The sequence below is a fragment of the Buteo buteo genome, chromosome 2, assembly GCF_964188355.1.
Source record: "Buteo buteo chromosome 2, bButBut1.hap1.1, whole genome shotgun sequence".
Taxonomy (NCBI): Eukaryota; Metazoa; Chordata; class Aves; order Accipitriformes; family Accipitridae; genus Buteo; species Buteo buteo.
In genome coordinates, this window is record NC_134172.1 from 70,086,180 (window position 1) to 70,107,096 (window position 20,917).

The window sequence follows — 20,917 nt, forward strand, 5'->3', positions numbered from 1 at the left end:
ATGCACATAAAACTGTGCTAGGGACTTGTGTATATATGATGTTGTTTTGCAACAAATCAAAACCCCTTACCTGTGCATTTTAACAAGGCCAAAAGCAGCTGGTTCTTCCCATCTAAAACAGTGAAGAAAAGGAATGCTGTAGTCAACATGGTATCAAGGTAGACTTGATTGCATTTGGTTAACAGTCTCCTCATTCCCTACAATCCCTGGCCCCTGTGTGGCCATTTCTATTTACTCTAGTATTCCTTACTCGTACAGACTTTTTAATGACTGAGAAAGAAACAAGGTGTAAATCAAAGAATTTTACAGACTAAATGTTCTGTTAACTACCATGAATTACTGGAAACAAATTGCACACGTAGATGAATTCCTAAGCAGGTGATTTCTGCCCAGTGCTTTGCACTGGACTGTAAACATCAGATTCAGCCCCTGTTCCAGTTCAACCAGACTGTAACCATTGAGGATGTTGTAGTATCTGATTAGCGTTCGTTTCATTTTGGAATATACCAAGCATCTCTCTCTCCATTTTCTAAAAGGGTTAAAAAAACCACAGGGAAATAGATCACTCTCATATCATTCTGTCTGAATGGGCTGATGAAATAAAATAAGGGAGAGAAAGTTCTTTGGAATTGCTGCACAGGTGAGGTTTTACCGTACAGCACTGGGACTCTACAAACAATAACTTGTTTTACCTGTTCTGTAGAGCCCAGTACAGCCGCATGACAAATTAAGATAAAATGATAAAATTAACTGCTGGACTTGATTAGATCAAGATTTTTTCTCCCTGAAGCCCATAACAAACTTTGCCTTATTTACAGACCTTCAACGTGTTTTTGTATGATTTCAACAAGGTTCTTGATGCGCAATGGAAGGTTCCATGGATCTTCTTGAATGCTGGCTTGAATATTATTCCGGCACCTAACTGTGCTTTCTTCCTTCTGTTTAAATTCTAGAAAAAATGGAGTTTGTTAGCCATTAAGGAAATGCTACATAGCTGAGTGTGGCTTATGAGTTATAATGTGTATACAGATGAAAGCAGAGATACAGTATCAATAGCAACAACCGTGAATGAAAAAGGTACTTAAATAGAACTAATACAGGAGGAAAAAAAAGACTATTCCTATAATCTCTTTATCAGCAGTCTCCCAGCATTGTTGTCAGGATTGTGGACTAAAAGTTATGCACTTGGGTGACATGCACAGTGAAGGGAGCTCTGCACTACTCACAAAGCACAGAATTCCCTTCTGTCTTCTCTGCCTTTAATAACGTGCAGGCAGCTATATCGGGTAGATCTAGACTCTCTGGCTGTGCAGAATCAGATCAACTTTTTGGCTGCAGCTGTCACATCCCATAATACTAATGAGACGTCTTTCACCTGATGGAAGCTAATTATTTAATTACGGACTAGAAGATTTATTCTCCATGACTTAGCTATGTAGCTGAGCCAAATACCCCATTGTTGGTGATAAAATGCATAAGCAGACAGAGAAACACAGAAAAACCGTGCCAAATAACTGCTCATGAACAGAAATGGGAAAGCATTCAAATTTACATCCATCACTGAAAGGTGCCTATGGTAGCGATTAAATAAGACACTCTGGTCCAGGATTCCAGCTGAATGTAAGCAGGGTTTGTCTGTCCCTTAGTGTGACAAATGTGGGATCTTCAGTTAACTTCAGTTAATTAAAAGACACTCTCAGTGTAATTAATCTAGTTTTAATAAATGAGACTCCGTTTAAGCAAAATAAAATAAAGGAAATGAACACAAGATGTCTGTTATTTCTTCAATTCATTCAAACAGCGCATGGAAAGACTAACAGATATTCTACATAAATGTGAATGTGTTTGTCGAAATGAGTTCATTTAACAGAACTCCACAGGAGTTACTTCTGGAGTCAGGAAAAAAAAGAAAAGGCAGAAAAAGCCCCCTTATAGAGTTTGCCACTGTAACTTAAAAATAGAGCTTGTCAAAGGTTACGGAGGAGGCCATGACTACAGCACCTGAAATACAGTAGGAATAGTAGGAAACATTTCAGATTTCAAGTGGGAAAGGAAATGCAGCAAATATTCAGAAAATAAAGTTCTGTGTATTTCAGTGAGAGAAGAAACCACATCCTGGGCCCCAAAACCATTAAGACCAAAGTCTCATCATGCTCCCTGAGGAAAAACAAAACACAGTATCATATGTTTGCTCTCTATGGGAATCAGTTTTCAAAATAAGTGTCATGTGAGGATGAGTTTACTCTGGCAATTTTTCTGCTTTTCTTCAGATGGGTAAGTCATTAAGCAAACTCAGGCAGAACCTTTTGGTGCCTCAGATCTACAGTAGTCAGCCCTTCATCAGCTTATCAGAGTGCTCATTTAGCTTGTATCTGGCCTATCTCTACCTCGTACCTTTTGAGCTATGTATCTGTGTTCACATCAAAGGATAGATCTGGGGACTTGTGCAAGAGCTGTGAGGATTCAGCGCATATAACAGAAAAGCGTTCTGTGCTGTTCAGAAGGAATTCATGTGAAAATGACATTTTAAGGATGCAAAATTTCAATGGTCAGACATGTACCTGCCATTAATGTATGACTGGGTAGACTGCATAGTTAAGTAACTCTTTGTGGCCATATAGCACATGTGCATTCGTGTTAAGCTCTCAATAACTAGCAAATCACTTTATTAAATACAATCAATCTTTTTCTTTACCTTGCAAACTGTGTTCCATTGGGAAGTGCTTGGTTTCTTCAAAGGCCTTAGTTATTACTGGTCCTTTTAGAAGTGCATTGATTGCATCAACCTACAATTGGAATGTTTTCAGTCAGTGTTAGTAAGATTTGCAGATGAAAATCTGAACAGAACTCTTGTGGGGAAGTGCAAAAGCCATTACACTATTTGTATTTTGGAATGATTTCTCACTGACAAATGGCATTAAGACTTTCTAACCGTGAACTGGCCTCAAGAGCCTCACACTGAATACAGCATTTTGCACAATGATGATCTACATGCTGATGAGATAAAAGATAATACAAAACAATTCTCTGGTGCTATGCATCTATAAAGACATCTGTTGGCTAAACTTGTGAGGACTCTCCTGAGATCTGTAAATGTGATCCATTTAGATCATACAAGGTATTAGAATTTTGTTCATCTTTTCCTTTTTTTTTCTCATGAAAGCTTTTTTCCCCTTAGTCTAATGCCTGAGATAAGGCAGGTCAACCTTGCCTAAATCACACAAGACAACTTAAATGTTGACAAAATTGATACCTCAAACTGTCCTATAATATACTTGCTTACACTGTACCCCAAGATAGTTTGCCAGCCCTCAAACTATGATTTCATTAAACAATTTTATACTTCCAATTTCTTAAACTGACATTGATAAGAAGAAAGCAATTCTGTGTAAGAGTAATGCTTTACATACCTGGTTAAAAAGATGTTCCAGACAGCCATGAAGTTTGTCTTGTTTGTCTAAAGGAATCCTCATATCATTGGGAAGCTCATCTCCTAAAAAAGGAAAGATGAAAAGCCTTTAACTGTCTTACAAACGTAATCTGTGATGAAGCCAGAGATGACACAAGCACACCTTCACACCGGAGTCGTGGAAAAATGATTGCTGCTTTTTCTCTAATTCATAGATCAAAATACTAATGATTTTTCATATAATGCAAATATCTGATAACTATAGAAGCTTATCCCTGCCTAATACCTCTTCCATATTCCAAATTTACTGTGGTTCATTAGAAAAAGAACAAATCTCTATCTTTATGTTCTTGTGACTAGTTTTGAAGAAACTACATTTGCAACTTAAACATGCAAGTGCTTATAATCAGCATAGTCTTATCAGCTCTACTAAGGTGTCCGGTATGAGAAATATGCATATAACCTATGCATATACTCACCTGATCCCATCTCATCACTGCCCAAGTAAGAGCTGTTACTCCGTACACTGGTGTATGACAACACTGAGTCCCGGTTACTGTTACATTCACTAGAAAGAAAAGCAAAGAAGGTGATTGAAAAAAAGCTGTCCTTACACCCAGTCTCTGATATACTATCATTCTGTTGTTATTAACACTGCAATCCCCCAAACTAATTCTGTTACACATATACAAAAGAAAAACTAATTACAGGCAGAACAACCATTAAGCAAGGCCTCTGGGGCTGGCACTGTAAGAGGATGTCTTTTTCCATTTCTAGTGACCACTCAATGCTTAATATATTGCCTGGATCCTATAAATAATGAAAATGGACTTCCCACCAGGGACCTCATCTGGGTTGCATCATTAAGCATGCTCTACGAGCGTCGAGTAGGGGAGAAATAATTAAAATCTATGAGACTGAATCTCCACTAAACTCAACATTTGTTACAAATTCTCAGGACATTACAGCATCCAACTCCAGCATATGTTGAAGCTGCAGTAGCACAGCCATTGGAGATGGGAGAGGAAATTTAAGGAATCTATACCATCAGAGAATCAGGCACTGCAGATCCTAAAAGTATCCCGGGAAGCAGAGGAGTGACTACAGTTCGCTTCACACCAATGCTGGCTCATGCACACCCGGAAAATTCTAGTTCTCCTCTGTTTAAAGTTCACTTTACACTAATCATAACTTAATAAAAGTAACCAAAAAGCATATGGATCTTAGTCTGTCCCCCTCCAATTAAGTGACACAGTGTTTTTAATAGCACAAACTCAAAACAAAGCCTACAAAATTCTCCATGTTGTCTCTTCCTTTGTTTTTATTTTAGAGTGACATGAGAGAAAAATATAAGAGCAACTGAAAGAACCCTAACTGGGGTTCTTGCCTGTCCTTTGTTAAACCTATTATCAAAGAAATCTATTTTTTCTTAAGAAGATTAATACTTGTGGCAACTACTCCACAGTCTGAAATGATGAAATTTGAATTACACCTCCAAATGATCTTGGAGAAAGAAGCATGGCTAATGCAAACAAGATATTTTCTTATCTGTAATTTACTTATTTTTGTAGTTCCTCAGTAGTTTTTCAGATCAAAAACCATCAAAACCCATTTTATTCCCCCTTGAGTAACTATTATCTGTAATATATGCTTAATTCTCTGCCTCTGTCTAATAAAGATAAGACAGAATAATCTTTCTCATCTTACATTTACGTGCAGAATTTTGGAAGCAGTGACAGACCCACAGAGACTGTTTGTGATGTCACTTTGTTATGCAGAATAGATTAGTCTCAATTACAGGAACCATTTAAACTAAACAGCGTTCATTATTGGGATTTCTCTTAACAGCGAAAGAAATACAGCACATTTCAATAAAACAGCTTCAGAGCACATGTGCAGATTTAAATCTAACACAATAAATAGATGCCATAGATCTCAACATTGTAAGTGCTGGTTCTGTTTCTTTACTGACTTCTTATCTACTGTCCTTGGAGACATTCAATACTCAACTGGAGAAGGCCCTGAGCAACCGATCTTGTTGGACCTGTTCAGAGCAAGAGATGGGACCATGTAGGCTCCAGAGACCCCTTCCAATGTGAACTGCTCTGATGCTGTCATTTCTGCAGTCCTGCATGAATGTAACATATTCCTACTTATACTAGTACAAAACCAACAGCAAGTAAAGAATCAGGCCTGTAGCTTGGAAGTTTCAAAGACACATCATTCACTCAGGTTACTGTAATCCTCCAGCCCACTGTAAAGCGTCTTTATTCCTTCTTATAGGCAAAGTCCTATGGCCTTTCTGTAAATGTAAAAAATGGCCTATTAAGGATGTAAAGTTGCAATGGTCAGACATGACTGCAATTTGTTATTCCACTTCTTCTGAAGTTGAGTTTCCAAATGTTTCCTCCCAAGAAAGACAGGCTTGGAGTGTGTGTGATTTCCTTTGGTAGCAAATATTCCCAGAGAAGCAGCAGTCAATGACATCCCAAAAACAAGATTTTGAGACACCTGAATAAACATTTGCATTTGTGGTTTCAAAGGCCCATTAAAAATAAAAAACTTGATGTCCATTTCTGTTTCTCAATGTCTTAGACTTTTGGGAAAATTGTTTGCAGAACTGAATGGAAACATCCCCTTACAATAGCAGTGATTACAAGACCAAGCAGTCTGCAAACTCTGCTGAGCTTCTGTAGTTTCCAGCTATACAATATAGAAAGGGAAAGTCACACTAGGCCTATTTATTTCATTTTATTCAATTTTCTAGAAGTGTTAGTATTTTGGCATTGTTACGAGGAAAGGTTTTTTGCTGCATATATCTCCATGGCAATAAATGTAATGAAATAACTATAGCTAGTGAATACTTTACTATGTGAATATAAATAACTGACTGACTGGAAAATAACCTGCTTGTTGAAACCATACCTCCATTAGAACTTCGAAACATTATATTAGTAAGGTAAGAGTGGCACAATCTTCAGACTGACCTGTAGGAGTCTCTGAAACTCATTGTGTCATGTCCAGAGTCTTCTTGGTCCTCCTCAGAAACTTTGAAACAGACCTTCTTGATTCCACCATGCTCAGCTTTGTCAGGATCACTCTCTTCTGTTCCCAAGGAAGGTGGAGATGTCTCCTCAGTAGACGGTGGCTCACAGGCACCACCTTCTGTAGGTTCTGTTATGGTGGACAAAAGTCTGCAAAAGTAGAACATACAGCTCTCAGGGACTGGTGGGTAGTCTCATAAATGAGGTATAACCACTAAGGCTGGAATACAGCTATGTGAAATCAAAAGCAACCTTGCCAGCATTTTACATAGATTACAGCTATGTAAAATTGCAAGCTCTGAAAGGGGTTCATTGAAATCTATGAACCTAAGTTCACAAAAGGTCCTGCTTCCATAGGTACCCTACCTCCATAAGGAATAGCTTAATCACTGTAACCATGGTGGCCTGAAAGCGCCCTGTTTTTAATTTGCCAAAGTCCTCACTTTCTCCATCCAAGGCGCTGGGTTTCCCCTCTGGGGCAGTGCCTCAGCTCGCCAGCTCTACCCAGCAGCTACCACCCTTTCTTAACTATGTTTGAGCCAAGGATGCACATGCTTTCTGGTCAGTTGAAGTTTTGGTGCACAACGGGCTGTTCTTTTTTGTTACTGGGATTCCTGGAAGTGGCTGTGAGCAGCTTAGGCCATCTTCTGGCCACACAGATCACCCCTCCAGTCCCTGCTATAAAAACCTTGCCAGTTGTGCACAATACACAGACGCACTACTCAAATCCTTCATTACTACTCCTAGGAGACCCGTGATGAGAAAGAGAAAAAGACAAAAAGAGGAAAGGAAAACATAAGTGCCATAAAGAAAGCTGCCTGAAATCACAAGTTTTGCTTAGTTTGCCTTATGACAGACAAAATTTCAAGGGTAGGGACTATGTCTATATGGAATTCCAAAACCACTGTTGGCACCAAATAGATTCTTATACTGGAATATACAGTAAGCAAAACAGAGGCTGTTGAAATCAGGTGGACTTTTAGGAGCAAAGGACAATAATATATACGTTGGTGGATCTTGCACAGGAGTACATTCGACCCAACCAGCAAGGAGCTGTAATGCAAGTGCGTGTGTGAATAGGTGAGTCTAAGAGTATGACAGTTAGGGCCAATAGGCACAATGTGTTTTGTGAGGTTAATGCCTCCATTTTATCAGGATTGCTCTCTGCCATGCATACAGGATTCTCTACTCACTTATTTATCTGAATGACATATTGCTTCATTTCCTTCACTGCAATGTCAAGTTTGTTAAAAAGGTGCAAGTATGAGTCCTGTATCTCCCGATCTTCCTGTTTCAGCAGAAAACTGAGTCCCCTTTCTTCCTGAATTGTTCCTCCATTCTGCTGGCCAAAGCTACCATCAAGATCTCCATCTTCTGGGGTCAGACATCTCCAGGATGGTGCAGCCATAGTGGTGATGCAATGTTGAGTATAGGAGACTGGATTTAAGGTACCTACTAAACATTGAAGGGTCTAGTTAGTATGGCTCTCGTGACTTTCCCCACTCCATCCCAATAATGATAGTTTACAATAGGTGGAATTTGAACAGGAAAAAAAATTTTCAAAGAATTATTTAATATAATTACATTCTATGATAAAAATGTTCTTTAAAAAAAAAAAAAAAAAAGGTTTTTCTTTCCTGGCATACCAACTAGATGTTTTGAATTTACTGCAGTCCAGAAACAAGTTAAATTATGGAATTAAAGACAGCAACTATCCACACATATACTCGTACAGACAACATTAAAAGTATCTAAAAGCATTTGCTGAAATGTTAATGAATTCAGGTTCTCAGGAGTTGGTCTGTGTTACTATTCCAGCTTTACAAACATTTACACACACACACATATATAAAAAAAACCAGGATTATGTCCTTACAGAAGATAAATAGAATTCCTTTTCATTTAAAAATGCTGACAGTTTTGGTATGGTACTTTGCTAACCACCTTAGCTCGCATTAAGAATACAATAGAATTTTAATATCTTCAAGCGAGCAGGGCTTCTTTATCTACCTCATTTTGAATAGTCAATGCCATTTTTCAGAAGATTGGTTAGTCTACACTTCCCTGTGTCTCTTCCAAACATTCCTGCACTCTGACCTTCACAAGACAATGAATCAGAAGCATATTAGGTGAGATCATGATGAAGAAATGTTGGAATTCAAATAATCTAGTTGTAGGACAAATGCTATGTAGCAGCTATTTATCAGAAAACAGATCCCCTTGAGAGAGTAGAGACTTCAAGCTCCAATGCATGGAATTTATTTAGTAATGACAAAAGAAAACAGCACTACAATCTGATTCACTCATGTTTTCCCCCTGAATGTAGGCTCTCTTCACAGCACTAGCACTACTATCAGCCTCCATTCACTTGTCTTTCAGTCAGTAAGTCACCTCTACTAGCTTTAAACAATACTCCAGGAAACTTAATTATTATGAGATGACCACACTGCTTAGCTAGTAAAAACATATTACCTGAAGCCTCTCTATGCTTAAAGGCATTACTATTTTACAACACAAGGAGGCTGTCATTTTACTCTAAAATTTTAAGGAGGAAAAATGGTACCAGCAAGACTGTGTTTCTTTGAAACTTATTTTGATCTTGCTGAGCAGTGGAAAGACACAACTTTTTATGCAGATAAAATCAGTATGATTTGAAAGTTAATTATCACCTTGTTCTGGATCAAGACCAATAATAGAGGGTTTCCGTCCAATGCGAATGCTGAACGACCTCCCCGCTGAGGTAGTGTTTTTGGGGTATGATACCTCCATGAGGTTAATATGGCAGTTGGTGGGGCAGAAATCCATGCTGTTAAGGGAATGTGGTTCCATGATGGCTTGTTTGAAGGCTGGGCTCACCTTTGTTTTCAATTCATCTGCAAACTGGGAGAAATAAAGCAAGCGTGTGCTACTTCACTTGCAAAAAAATATGATGCAATACCGACAATCCTTTTCTCTTCCTGCCTCCTATTCCAGAATCATACAATTTCTGCTGCAGCTGGAATAACATGTTAAAAAAAAAGCTCATAAAACAACATATGAAAACAATTAGCTACACCTTCTAGAACTCTCTTCAAACAGCTGAGGTAACTGCACAAAAAAAGCACACATAGTTTGTTTACACTACGATGCACTTATGCTCATCTTAAATCAGACACTGATCATTCTGTTGTCATATTTATTCAATGATATGGTGGAAAGGAACCTGCAGTAATATGTTATAACCCACAGCTCTGGCAAGCTGAATGGAGTGATTTACAGATAAGGTCTTTTTTCCTCAAAACTTGCAATTTCAGTAACTTGCAGAGCTGTTTTCATGCCTCTAGAACACCTACCTCTACAGCAGTTCAGATTCATTAATAAAGAATACTAAGACCCAGTTATCACAATGAAGTATTGTCTTGAGACTTCACCAATAACTAGTAGTGTTGTACCTCTTGGTAGTTTGTGAGCCTTCTGCTAATGCTTTCCAGCTTAGTGTCACAGATTTGCCGGAATTCATACTGGGGCATGGTGGCCACAGCACTGCTTAGGGATATAAGTCTTTTGCAATTCCTTACGAAGTGATTGTCCTCTGCAGCAAAGGCCTCTAAAATCTAAACAAAAAGACAGGATGTCAATGATAAGAGACTTGACAGTGAGGGAAAATACAGTTTTCCTCCACTGAGTAAGTGTCAAAGCCCCCATGCTGTCATGGTTGAATAAAGCAGCCTTCAGAAAAAGTTGCCTTTATTACTGCCTGAGAACGACTATCGTGTCTAATCCCCAGAGTCGTAAAACATTCCTCAAAAAATTTTAGAATAACTGAGGTGGATCACATGGGACATAACAATAATGTTACTGGGATGTGACAGAAACATTTACTGTTCACTCATTATTGTCACAGATGACCAAAATACTAAGTGCACTGCTGCTTTCCAATAGCAGCAGTTCTACTTGATTCCTTTAGTGACCCTTCCAGCCTATCAGCTGGGAAAAAGCTGCTTGATTTTCTTCCAAGGTAAAGCAAATTCTTGCCTGAAAAGATTAATCTTGAGTATCAGCAAAGAGTATGTTACCAGACAGATAAAAGCGAGAATTCCACTGCTGAGGGCTCCCCTCCCTCTACCTCAACAGCTGAAATCCTAGAAGCATTTGCTGACTTGCTCATACCAACCGAGCTATTATAACTTGGTGCACTCTAATGAAGAAAACTCCAAGCAAGGTTGAGAAGACCACGTGCAACCTAATCTGAAGAGCCAAGCCAAGCCACCAGAGAAATGCCTATATTATCGGCTTCCCTGTTCTCCTTCGGAATGAAGCTGGCCATGTATGTTTTCTGGTACCTTTGCAGTGAGATTGAAGCAACCTTTTGGTTCTACAATTTTCTCCAGGACAAAGGATTTGATTCCTGCGCTGCTGACATATTCGTACACCACCCCATGCTCCAGGTGGGTGTTATCCACAGTCAGGCTAATGAGAGGTGTTTCTTCACCAATGACCAGTGGAGAGCTGATGGTCTGTGGTGTCTGGGCTGGAACCAAAGTAAGTCATTAGAGGTGTTTGGCAGCACACATGAATACAGGCATGTATTATTAAACACAAAGACACAACCTTTGGCTCAAGGAGTCTCTGAACTACATACTGCTAGAGGCTGGGAGCATATTCTGAGGAAGACATTTGCTGCTGGCCACTACTGGAGACAGTGATAGAGGTTTAGACAATCCATGTGCTCCAATCCACATTCTGATTTTCTTCCATGTGTACATACACACATCCATGGACAGGACACTACTTCCAGTTCTGTTCAGCATTCAGACACACAGACCCCAGCGGAAGCTTTCAAAGGGAAGTGAAGTATGTTAATCTCAGAGTCTTGTTTGTAATGACCCTCTGGAAGACTGCCACTTTTCTGTCCAATTTTGGGAAATGCTCCAGATGCATTTTCTGTGCAGCTATAAGACTGAGATGGCAGGGCAGGGGTGGGGTGACAAGATAACATTTTTTACACACAGCAATGCTATTGCCACCAGACAAGAGATTTAAGTTACAGTCAGACTGAGATTTGCCAGAGAACTGCTCACATGCCTCTACCAGGGCACTGCTTCAGCTGTTCCACTGTGGAGCTGCACTGTTTGACCATTAGATTACCAGGCTCACCAGACCTTAGATGGGATCCACACAGATGTGCCTCTGTTCCTGGAGAAGTTGCCAATGGTATTCAGAGTCCATGCTCAGTCCTTTAGATTGAATCTGGCTTCAGTATTCTCCCCTAACATCCACTTTTCTGAATAAGCTCTCAACATGAAGGTAAAGCAGTGGGTTTTTTGAGTTACACTTTTCTGAGTTGGAGGAAATACACCCACACCTGTTGCTGACACAGTGGTAACATGCTCTGAAAACTTGCTCCAGATCAAAGTAATTTAAAATCTTAACCTTTAATCTTAAATCACAGAAAACATAGATTATTCTAGGTGAAGTTACTTGCAGACCTTCCCTCTCCAGCTGCTACTGCCCATAAATTCCTGGTTTGCAGGGGTTACCAAAAGATTCTGAAAATGCTGAGCCTTTTCATTCCAGAAATTGGCTGTCTTGTAAAGATCAGAGAGTCACAGGGGTATGATTTCTATGTGTATTTCAATTTTTTCTTCTCCTGAAGAAATTGCAGCATAAGACTACTTCTTCTGGCAGACCTCATTCTATTACAAAGCTTTACTAAGACAAGAGATATTCTACAATAGTAATGACACTTTACCCTAGGTTTCCTTCCCCCATGAGAATCTTTACCTGATTCCTGTTGGCTATTTTGAAGTGGATCCAATTCTGCACCTCCTTCCAGTGAAGAGTCTTCTTTGCTGGAGTCAGGATGACTGCCATTCAGATATGCAGTGGATGCTGCTTGCTGAACCCTGTCCTCTTCAGCATCTTCATGTGTTCTGTACACCCACTGGTATAATCCCTTTCAAGAGATACAGGCTTCAGCTATGACCTCAGTAACAATGCCCAATCTCTATATGTTTGGACTACAAAGGTGAATTCCCCCAGCTTAGCTCTGAAGTTCAGAGACTATAAAATCTAGATCAATATCTGGGTGAACTTCTAGTTTTAGCAATAGCTAATAGTATTTAGTACTGTATGCAGTGTATGAATTGGCATACATATTATTTGTAGATGATTTGCAACTATAGGCAACCGTAATCAGGTCCCTCAGTTATATTAGGACCTTGGCATGGGAGTAAATAAGTCAAAAGAGATACGTATATGCTGTTTTTCTGAATTTTTAGTAAGCATAAAAGCACAGAAGGGGAGGACAGAAGGAGGGCAGTAATTAATGTGCTTCCTTCGAGGTTTTGTATTCATACCAGTGCTTCCTGTTGTCTGGTCCTGTAGGCTGTAAAGTGCTCCATAACTTCCATATAATTTCCATGTGTTGCATTATTCCCATTAACTTTCAAAATACACTGCCCTGGATGAAGGCCTACAGCTGCAGCCTCAGAACCTGAAAATTCAACAGGAAAGGAGTTAGACAGTAAAGCCATCTGATTACAGAAGAGAAAATTGGAAAGTTTGCAAAGGGTTTCTGGTTAAGAAGAGTAAGAAGAGCTAGTTGAATGCTGTCATGCTTTTGCTACCAAGTATATTCTGAGAGCTTTGTTGTATATGGAAAACATCATGCACCTATCCTTCATATTTCCAGTAGTGCTGGGAAAAACAGAGATCTCCTAGATGTAAACGCATTGATGCTAGAAATTGAAATTCCTGTGGGAAATCATTCGGCTCTTCTAGCCTTATGATTACATCAGCTGAAGTCTTGCTTAAATGTAAGCAGTTACATTCGTTTCACCTTGTTGCCCTTGAAAGATACAGAACACTTGCATTTTATGCAATTTGCCATGGTCTAAGAAAAAGACTATGATGTACTTTAAAACTAGAGTTAAGTCTAGAGTGCAATAACCAGCTTCAATGGCTTTATTCCAGATTCACATGAACAAGACTCCGACCCAAATTCAGCTCGTAGAAATTTACAGTCAAGGTGATTAACTTTTTTAAGTCACCATCATTTAAAATTCATACAGTTTTATTCCAAATGCACTTTGTCTTTTGCTAGGAAAATCCTAAAAAAAGAGAATCTTTCCAGCTGGCACTTCCAATTTGCACTCTTCAGACTGTTAAAAAGTGGCTATAGGTGCTGTTATGAAAGGGTGTAATAAATGTGTCTCCCTGAGAACATTGTTGCATTTGGGTGCTGCCTGCTGTCTGTATACTAACTGCACATATCTGGATATATGTATTTGTTCTGAAGGAAGGAAGTGGTACATGTCTGAAAGGTTGTATTTTCTCCATCTCCTGAAAATAAAGGTTAGAGCTGTGCTTTATTTGTAGCTCCATTCACGTTTCAGTTATGAAAGTCATAAATATCTCTGTCAAACTGTGTTTTCCCCTTTTAAAAAGACCAAAAAAAAGCAGTTCGCCTCTATCTTATGTTGGTAATTTATAGCAGTATAAGCCACTGTAAAGGGAGAAGTAGTCTTCTAGTCTTATATCATGCTTTGTAATGTCCATTAAGAAACATGATCTGTCTACCAACCTGCTGATCCCACAGCACATTTGGAACTACAGTGATCCAAACTGTGGCTGGCCACAGGCAAAAATATTGAGGAAGCAACAGACAGCATTATACCTCAACTTTTTCTCAGCCACCTCAGTTTTAAATTTTTATTGTCTGTGGCTGTAAAGCTGTATCTTAGTAGTCTTAGAAGAAACAAGGTTAGGTTCACTAAGCATGCGCATTTCTAGCTTGCAAGAGCTGAAGTGATAATGCTTTCTCAAGAGTCTTTCCACAGTACTGTGGATTGCAGTACCACCAAATTTCTTCTACTGTAGAATTAAGTTATTCCTTGTTTTGTGTTGATGGGATTAGTGACCCAACACTCAGTTCATAATAACGATACCGTTTTCTTAGACTGTATTTAGATTATAAGCACTTTGAGGCAGGAACTATCTCGTTGTTCTATGGTTTTATATATGAGTGCAATCCTTCTCTGTGACAGGGGTTCCTAGTCATTGTGGTCATTAAAGTAAGTTGTCAGAACTTGTTTAGAACAAGTTTGACAATGAAACCTGCATCTGTCTTGATTGATTGAGAGATATACACACACACACACTTTATATACACGTATATATATTTAGCTGTATTCCAAGCTTAACTGTACCACAACCTTTCTACTTACCTCTTCCTACTGCATGAACATACGGTGGTGCTGCTCCCCGTATCTGAAAGCAAAGTGCTTCAGGACAATCTGGGATTTTAATAATCCTGCAGGTAAATCAAGGAGAAGAGAAAGCAGCTTTTAAGTAGGCTGCCAGAGCTCTGGGCAGTTCTAACAGCATCTTTCCCTGGCATTCATAACCGTGTTTTGGATTAAAGAACGCACCCACATAGTTTACAAATAAATAACAAATAAACAGATCTGAAGAAATCACCCACTCCATCTTCATTCTCCAAGGCAGATGGGAGATTCTCTTTGTTAATTAAAATTTGGCACTTCCAAATTTATTACACCTTTAAGTGAACAACACAGGACAGAAACTTTCTATGGTCTTTGTATTCACTTCCATTTCTAGGCAAACTTCAGTGCATCTGTGCTGACTTAAACTAGCTGAGGATCTTTTCCATTAAAAAAAAAAAAGACCGGACAAGACATCCTGGACTAGAATTCAGCATCAAGTGCTCATTGAGATGTTCAATTCTATGGCAAATTCTGGGATTACAGAATCTAATAATGCACAAGATATTAACAGGGCCAAGCCTCATTATAAGATACAGTAATGGACTGAAAAACTCTAAGGGCTGATATCGTTAGAGTCATCCAAAAATGAGCCAAGCTTTAATGGGGAAGAAATTGCTTTCCCTTGCACATATATTAGAGTCTGAGAAGCTTCACCTGAAGCAGAGTGACAGTCCTTGTGATTCAGTTCTGTTTGTGCACAAGGAAGCCAGAAGTTAACTGCAGTATAAAGAGAATAGATCCTAACCTGTTCTAGAAGCAAAAAGTTCATCACTAAAAATTACCTGTGACTCTTGTATCTTTCATTTATGTCATTTGTATTCCTACTGAACAGCTTCTGCATAGCAAAGTGTTTACACAGTTTTCACTACAAACTGTAGAAGAAATATTTAGTAAGTGATGTTTCTTGATAATCTCTGTTTACCCATCTTGGCACTTACTCTTTTGATTTGGTGGCTACCAGAAGCCTAAGTGGCCTTCGTGAGCAGAAGGACTGGTTTAAGATGGTTTCCACTTCTGAAAACGGGCGTAGGAATATTAAGTCCTCATTGATGGAATATATTTTTCTTCCTGTCTGCAGGCCAGCAATCTGCAAATTAAACAAACACCACAGAAAACTTTGGGTCATTGGCAGCATCTCTAAAAGTTCAGGCTCCAAGGTTCAACTGTTCTCTACTTATGGATGTTCCTAAGATTACTGTCATATGGAACACTATTTATACAGTGTTGGTTCATCAAATAATTTGTCAGTCACCCTTAAAGTTGTCTGCATTTACAGAAAACAAAGAGATATCACCAGTATCTCTATGAATATGCCACTCCACAGATATATCTTACTTTGCAAGGGATGTATCTTTGTACTCTTCTGCTACAATTTTTTTAATAGGGGACTATTAAAAACAAGACTATTAAAAAAAAAAAAAGGCAGGGGACACACACTAAAAAATAGGGGACTGTAATAGACTGGCTGCAATACCCAGTGAGATACAGAAGCGTGACTTGAAAAAAACAAAAAGTATACCTAGTCACGTAAGTAAATGTAACCTGTTTTTAAGTGGTGGTAAAAACCTGTCTCTGCTTTAATTGAAGTACTGGCTCTTCATCAGCCTAAAAAGCCACAAGATTTTCATTTTAATTCCTAGCTTTTGTGCCTAACTTTAGTTATTTGGCAGTGGTCACACAGGAAGTCAGAGACAGATCCAATGACAGAATCGAGATCCCTTATTCTGCCCACCAGACAATAACACTAAACGTAGCTCTTGATCATCTATACCAGTTAAAATGTGACATAGCAGCACTTAGACTAGGTGTTAGGATATCAAGGAAATATAAAATTCCCTTTAACACAGTACAAAGAAAAAAAAAATTACTAACCCTTCCCAGATTAGAATTATGTCCTGTCACTTCAAGGTCCAGCAGTTGGGCTTTCTTCTGAATGTGACAAACCTTTTCCTGTTCTACCTGGAATCCATTGACAAATTTCTTGACTTGGAAGAAGGAGGTCTAAACAGTACTACTGCCACATATGAAATTTGACCTGTTGCAAAAATGCATCTAGAAATGTAGGACTGGAAAACCCTGCTGACTATGTCTGTACAAGGCTTGGCTTTTCTTAAATATATTTTGTGTTCTGAAAGTCAGAGATCAGTTTACCTACAAAAAACTTTTTTTTTTTTTCTCAAATCAAAGCTATTAAAAGGAAAAACTACAAAGTGCTCTCCTTGATTTAATTATCAAGCTCTCTGTGGTTGAAAACATCCTCTTGTGTACCTGGAAATAACATTTTTCATCTTTCTTTTTTTGTAAATAATCTCTAAAATGGATAATGGGGATAAACAGCAATAGAGATTTTAACTTAAGATAGAATTTGACAAACTTTTATTTATAATTCAATGGGAATTTTTCTGCCACTTGCATTTACTTCTACTGATGAGTTTATTATAAAGTAATAATTATTAGATAAATTTCTAAAGTCATTATGTTTTAGGCCTGACTTTCCAAAAGCAGTAGCTCATGCACTTAACGTAGGTGCAATTAGCTAAACCCTTTGCATACCTGCTGTCATTCTACACGTGGATGACCTCTTTATATTCCTAACTTATTGCTTGTGCATACAGGACACCTATCTGCACACACAATCATAGCAAATCCATGAATGTATGAGGTACAAAGTTGCACATTAAACCCTACAAACTAGCAACTTTCAAATAAAAATCTGCTACTCTACTGGGATATAACTAACCAGGCTAAGGAAGATTAGACAGCATGTCTCTAAGAGTAAAGACCCTACCGAGTCATAGAGCTTCTGAATAACGGATGCTCCTTATGACAGCTCAATGCAGTTGCCTGGGTCTGGGCCACTGTTTTTTCCCAAACGCCAGCAGCTTGCTATTTGCCATTAATCTACATGGCCATTGGCCAACTGGCTGCTTGTTGAACACACTCTGTTCAAACACTGGACATCTGCTTGTCAGTTGGCTGTTCAGAGTAAGACAGCAACCACACCTCCAAAAGTATAATTTTTTTCACTGTTGCTTCCTTCTGATAGAGTATCATTCATAAACCAGCTCTGTTATTAAAATCTGTGGGAATAGGCCCAGCTCCAATTAACCTGCAAGTGAGCTGGCTTAGAAAGAACGGTAAGGTACCAACTGAGGAGGTATTGACTTCCTGAAGCCCCATGAACTTGGGATAGGTATGGAATGTGCTACAGTCCACATCAACCAACCACTACTATGGGATTTTTTGTGACCCTCCACCTAGGTGAGCTGAGCAAGTGTTAATAGTCACAGGCAGCTGCTGCCAGGAGCACGGCGGGGACAGTTCCCACAGGTGAGAGGCCCAGCCTGAGAGCTGCTCATCATTCAGGATCAGGAGAGACAGTGCAAGAGTAGTGCCCGCTACGGCACTATTTTATCTATGGGCCAAAACTGAGAAGCTGAACACTCACGTCAGGCAAAGAGTTCCCAAACAGCAGTTCAAGTACAGGAATTTGATGTTCCAGCAAATCTTTTCTTAACTTTTAAACACAGTTTGGGAACTGCTTCTGGCATAGGCAAATCTAACAGCTCACAAAACAGTTTCTAAAAAATCGAGAAGATAAAAGACACTAATAATAGAAAGAACAATGCTTGGCAACTCTGATTTTGAATAAAAACCCCAAAGACCCTTGTTGCACATGCAAGAAGTTCAACGTTGTGTGCTGCCACAACCTGTGCGTGACAATTTTGTTCCAGGTATATTAGGAAAAAGAGCATCACAATCCCAAACTCAAAAAGAATGCGTTAATCTTGAATAAATCCGTGCAAGTAATGGATATGTTCCCACTTAATTGGTGAACCCGGGATCTTATACTGGCCTGAAGTCTGACAGGCCTAATGAATACAATGCACTGTGAAGGGCACTGTGAAGCAAAGCTGCATGTCTTAATTTTTGTCCCTAAAGAGTGTGACAGCAGGCATAGGGTCTCAAATGGCCTACAGCTGCTGAGCCATGCAGAACTACATGCTGGATATCTTTCTAGTATCACAAAGCAATTAAAAAAGCCCAAGTAAGTAATGCAGTGCATTACTGTTGGACCTCAGGTCTTTCCAGAATAAGCTGACAGCTCTCTAGTTCAGAGAGATGCAGATTTAGTTCTTTTCTGGAGCAGTATTTTAAGATCAAGTTGAAAAGACGGGCTCATGGTCACAGATAGTTTGTCTTGGAAGACCAAGAAAAAGATTCCTTAGAAAATTGTGTGCTCCTGTTGTCTTAAAACACAGCAGATTTGCAGGATATTCCACAGGCATCCAGCCAAAGAAAGGGCAGAAGGATTATCTGTCAGGCAATGGTTTACAGCAGAGGTTTAGATTAATAAAATTTTTGGCCATCCTATGTTGATTTTGAGCATGAGGTAGAGCATAGGATTGGTTTCTTTGGTGACCATAAAACAAATGAGAATCGGGAATACTGAAATCATTTAGTTCTAATATTAAACTGCAGTTCAAAATTCCTTCCCTTTTGACATTCTCAACTTGCTAAAATCAGTCTGTCCACTTCAGCTGTTTGCACTGGGTGAGTCATCCAGGAGTCATCTGTAGCCTAAAGCAGTGACCAACAAATGAAAGTGGACATTAAAAAATTCTGTAATGGTTGTCCTGGACTTTTAATTAGAAGCACTGTCTGTGTTCTGCCATAATTTACTGTGAAACCCTGGACAAGTCATTTAGTCCTCTCTTATCTTCATAGGTGCTAAAAGGCACCTAAATATCTTTTAAAAAATAGACTTTTGGTCTGTCTGTGCCTTATTTCTGTAAATGGAGGATCACATTGTGTTATCAACTTAGGTGTTTTATATGGATAAACAAATGATTATGAAATACTCAGATCCTATGACATTTGGATCATCTATGTGCCTCAAAGAAACAAAGCAAATATATTCTGTAGAGCTCTTAAAAAATAACAGGAAAAGAAATGAGTGCATGCTTTTTAAGGAAAAAGTACAAATCTATAAATATAGCTTTCACTCAAATAAACCCATTTGTCATTTAACATCTTTGCTATCCCAAAACAATGTTACTTTCCCTCCCTCCTCAAATTTAAGTTGCTAATGAACCTGAGGTACGGTATCATCACACAGAGATACTGCTGTTGTCCTATCACTTAAAAAAATATTCAGGAAGTCACCTAAAGAACCCGAATCACTTAGCAATTTACAGAAACAGTTTATTATACCATAGGAATTGTAGAAGATACCTGATTTTCTATTAGCTGCCTTTAAAATGAAACAGACTTTAAAAGGATGGTTTTGTACCTTTTCAAAGCATAGAAATATTCTTAGCTACCAAAACTAAAATATTTATGAATGTCAGGTCTTACCTCTGCAGAAGACCCTCGTCGAACTGACTTCACCACAATTGCTTTGTTTTTTTCTTCTATGTCAAATCCATAGTCATCCTCTTCTGGTAAAATCTTAAAAAGAGCACAAAGTAATGCTTCATGCATTTGGAGTTAGCTGAAAAGCTGGAGGATGGAGATGAGAAATTGAACTTTTCATTGCAAGCCATGATTGATATAGACTTGTATGTCTTCAGGCTGAAAGGGACTACTACTTGGTCATTTGGTCTGATCTCCTACATAACATAAGCCATAAAATCTAATCTAGTTATTTCTGCACTAAGCCCTTACTATACTAAAGCTGACTTTCCAGAGAGTTATCCAGTTATGATCTGCAGTCTTTAAGAAGTGAAGAATCTATTCCCGCCTTTGAGAGTTTTTTGCAATGGTTAATCAACTATTCTATTAGAAACCGCATTTGATTTTAACTTCTAGCCCTTCGTTCTTCATTAGATCTTTCACTTTTAGATTATGGAATTCATCAATATTCAGTATTTTCCATTGGTGAATGTACTTACAGATCAAAGTGTAATTATTTATTTATTCTTTAAAATACATCCCACATATGCAATAATGAACAACCTATGAGTCCTCCATAGCTATCAGTTTCAGATAAATTGGGGATCTCAGGCCTATTTGTTAAAGACAGCACTACACACTACATAAATCTACATCATAACAGTCAGTCTGCTGGCTAAAATTCTGGATGACCAGTGAGAGAACAATTCTGACATCTATAGGTCCTTCCTCTAGAAAGCAGGCACACAGGCTTTGTGTTAGGGAAAAAATACAAGACTCATGTCATGCTCAGTTTCCACCTT

The 20,917-nt window shown here is 38.7% G+C and overlaps 1 protein-coding gene across 2 annotated transcripts in view; it reads right to left on the bottom strand.

The window, feature by feature from the left end:
- PREX1 (phosphatidylinositol-3,4,5-trisphosphate dependent Rac exchange factor 1) overlaps positions 1 to 20,917 on the bottom strand; it is a 175,914-nt gene that overhangs the window by 14,465 nt on the left and 140,532 nt on the right. Inside the window, exons 17-31 of one of the 2 annotated variants that reach the window (XM_075018909.1) lie at positions 20,079 to 20,171; positions 15,659 to 15,807; positions 14,661 to 14,746; positions 12,792 to 12,928; positions 12,217 to 12,388; positions 10,776 to 10,963; positions 9,885 to 10,046; positions 9,123 to 9,333; positions 7,647 to 7,905; positions 6,397 to 6,603; positions 3,889 to 3,977; positions 3,411 to 3,493; positions 2,696 to 2,786; positions 821 to 949; positions 71 to 112 (exon numbers count right to left, since the gene is read on the bottom strand). In XM_075018909.1, the coding sequence (XP_074875010.1) occupies positions 71 to 112; positions 821 to 949; positions 2,696 to 2,786; positions 3,411 to 3,493; positions 3,889 to 3,977; positions 6,397 to 6,603; positions 7,647 to 7,905; positions 9,123 to 9,333; positions 9,885 to 10,046; positions 10,776 to 10,963; positions 12,217 to 12,388; positions 12,792 to 12,928; positions 14,661 to 14,746; positions 15,659 to 15,807; positions 20,079 to 20,171 (2,098 nt within the window). Of the gene's footprint in view, positions 1 to 70; positions 113 to 820; positions 950 to 2,695; positions 2,787 to 3,410; positions 3,494 to 3,888; positions 3,978 to 6,396; positions 6,604 to 7,646; positions 7,909 to 9,122; positions 9,334 to 9,884; positions 10,047 to 10,775; positions 10,964 to 12,216; positions 12,389 to 12,791; positions 12,929 to 14,660; positions 14,747 to 15,658; positions 15,808 to 20,078; positions 20,172 to 20,917 lie in introns of both variants that reach the window. The other variant, XM_075018903.1, reaches the window with a different exon arrangement.